The sequence below is a fragment of the Muscardinus avellanarius genome (assembly GCF_963383645.1).
Source record: "Muscardinus avellanarius genome assembly, chromosome: 2".
Classification (NCBI taxonomy): domain Eukaryota; kingdom Metazoa; phylum Chordata; class Mammalia; order Rodentia; family Gliridae; genus Muscardinus; species Muscardinus avellanarius.
Genome location: NC_137787.1, coordinates 125,578,015 through 125,580,304, shown reverse-complemented (window position 1 = coordinate 125,580,304; position 2,290 = coordinate 125,578,015). Strand labels below are relative to the sequence as shown.

The window sequence follows — 2,290 nt, the reverse complement described above, 5'->3', positions numbered from 1 at the left end:
CCCATTCGAAACCCCACCCCTAGGCCTCTCCAGCAGCGAGGCCCAGTCAGGGTCAGCGCCTGTCTAGTCCAGAGCAAAGGCCTTGGAGCCCAGAGGCATGGGCATTTCTAAGAAAAAAAAAGTTTATTTAAATTTTTGTAAATAAATAAATAAATAAATATCTTCTGGTATTACAGAAACCGTACAATTACACAGCAAGGGCCGGGCAGGGCCGGAACCTGGGTTGGGGGTTAAAGAGGTCGCTCTAGGTGGAAAACTGGGGGTGGGGGCCTAGATTTGGGGGAATGCAGAGCAGGTCGGAAACAAAGTGAACCAGTTTTCTCAATACGGATACTGTGGGAGTCATTTCTCTCCTGGAAGAGGAGTTGCGGGGACTTCGACGGACCCTCTGCAGGAGAAGGCTCCCTGAGGGGAAGGGAAAAGGAAAAGGAAAAATAAAGTTAACAAATGTGTGTTGGGAGGGGATAAACGACCACAGAAAAGAGTTAGGAGTGGGAGAAAAACATTTTTAAACAGAAGCAAACGAGTTTCCGGGGAGCGCAAGGCTGGGCGTGACGCAGGGCGCAGCAGAGCGGAGGACCCGCGGCCTGGAGCCGGCGAGGAGGCGCCGGCGCGGGGCCCGGGCGCTGCTGCGAAGGGCCGGAGCGCTCAGGATTCACAGCACGGAGTTCGTCTGATCGCCCTGGAGACCAGGGCGCGGTCGTCAGGTCTCTGCTAAGTTCACAGCTCGGCCCAGAGCTGGGGGCTTCGGCCAAGCCGAGCCAAATCCGCGGGAGACAGTCGATGGGCCTGGGAACCAGCGTGGCGTCCCGTCCCAGGGCCAGTCTTTGCCGGGCCGGGAGGTCCTGGGGTGGGCGGCCTGGGGAGACGCGTGCCTACGGGGTGACCGTGAGATCCCGGTCGTCCTTTCCCGAGGAGGACGGAGACATGGGCAACTCGTCGTCATCCTCGGAGCACTTGGCCGAGGACAGCGCCGCGCACTTGCAGCCCTGCGGCGCGCCCCCGCCGGGACCCGCCCCGGCGCCGCCGCCGCGGTGGTTGCTGCCCTTGCCCTCCTTCTTGTGCTTCACGCGGCGGTTCTGAAACCAGATCTTCACCTGCTTCTCCGACAGATTCAGGTAGGTCGCGATCTCGATGCGGCGGAGGCGGGACAGGTACATGTTGGAGGCGAACTCGCGCTCCAGCTCCAGCAGCTGCGTGCTGGTGAACGCCGTCCGCATCCTCTTGCTGCTGGGTAGCTGGTTGGAGCTGCTGTCTGGAGGGGTGGCGGGGCAGAGGGAGAAGCCGTCAGGCCCTGGCGCGGCAGGCACGAGTCCCTGCTGGGAGGCGGCTAGGATCCCGACCTTGGACTGACACCCCCGAGCCCCGGCGCTATCCGCAGCAGCTGGGTCCCCGGCACTCCTCGCCACGCCGCAGGAGCCCAGTTCTCCCTGACTCTCTGGGCCCTGGCAGCCCTTGACGGGGACCCCAGGGCCCCAGCCTCCGCGTCCCACTGCGCGCCCCCTCGGGGACCCGGCTCTCCACCTTCACCCGCCCCAGCGCGCCCTCGGCGCCCCGACGGAATCCTCGCCACCCCGGACCCCGCGCCCGCGCCCCCCCGCCCGCGCCCCCCCGCCCCGCCGCCCCGCTCACCCACGGAGAGGCAGTGGAACTGCCTGGGGTCCGGCAGCGGGTAGGAGGTCTGGTAGAGCGCGGCGGCGGCGGCGGCGGCGGCCGGGCCGTGCGCCACCCCGGGCGACACGGCCGCGTGCTGGCGGCCCAGGGGTGCGTGGCAGTACTGCGAGCCGAAGGGCGGGAAGGACGCCTTGAGCAGCGGCAGCGCGGGCGGCCCGGGGGGCCCGTGCAGCTGCGAGGCGGTGACGCAGAGCGGGCACACGCACAGCAGCCCGGCCTTGCGCGCGTGGCAGGCGCCGGGCGAGAGGCCGTGCAGCGCGTGCGGCGGGGGCACGGCGTAGGGGAAGAGCGGCGGCGGGCTGCCCTCGGGCGCCTTCTTCTCGCCCGCCTCGCGGAGCACCAGCGAGTCCACCAGGAAGGAGCGCGGCATGGCTCCGGCCGGCCCGCCCCCCGCGCCCCCCGCGCCCGCCGGCCCCGCGGGCTCCCCGCGTGCGCCCCCCGGCCGCCGCCGCTCGCCGCTGCCTCGGGCGGGGAGGCTGGAGGCGCCGGCGCGCTGGAGGCTGCAGCCGCGGACGCCGCCCGGAGCGCGCGGGGTGCTGGCCAGCGCTCGTGGTGCTGAAAGGCGCGGGCGGCGCCGCTTAAATAGGACCACTGCCATGTGATGGGCTACGCCAGG

The 2,290-nt window shown here is 68.8% G+C and overlaps 1 protein-coding gene across 1 annotated transcript; it reads right to left on the bottom strand.

The window, feature by feature from the left end:
* Nucleotides 1–875: 875 nt before the first annotated feature.
* On the bottom strand, nucleotides 876–2,044 carry GSX1 (GS homeobox 1; the record flags this gene model as incomplete). Its single annotated transcript, XM_080689841.1, has 2 exons — nucleotides 876–1,255; nucleotides 1,633–2,044. 2 exons carry the CDS (start codon nucleotides 2,042–2,044, stop codon nucleotides 876–878), a joined length of 792 nt encoding a protein of 263 aa, XP_080545967.1.
* Between the last annotated feature and the right edge of the window lie 246 nt (nucleotides 2,045–2,290).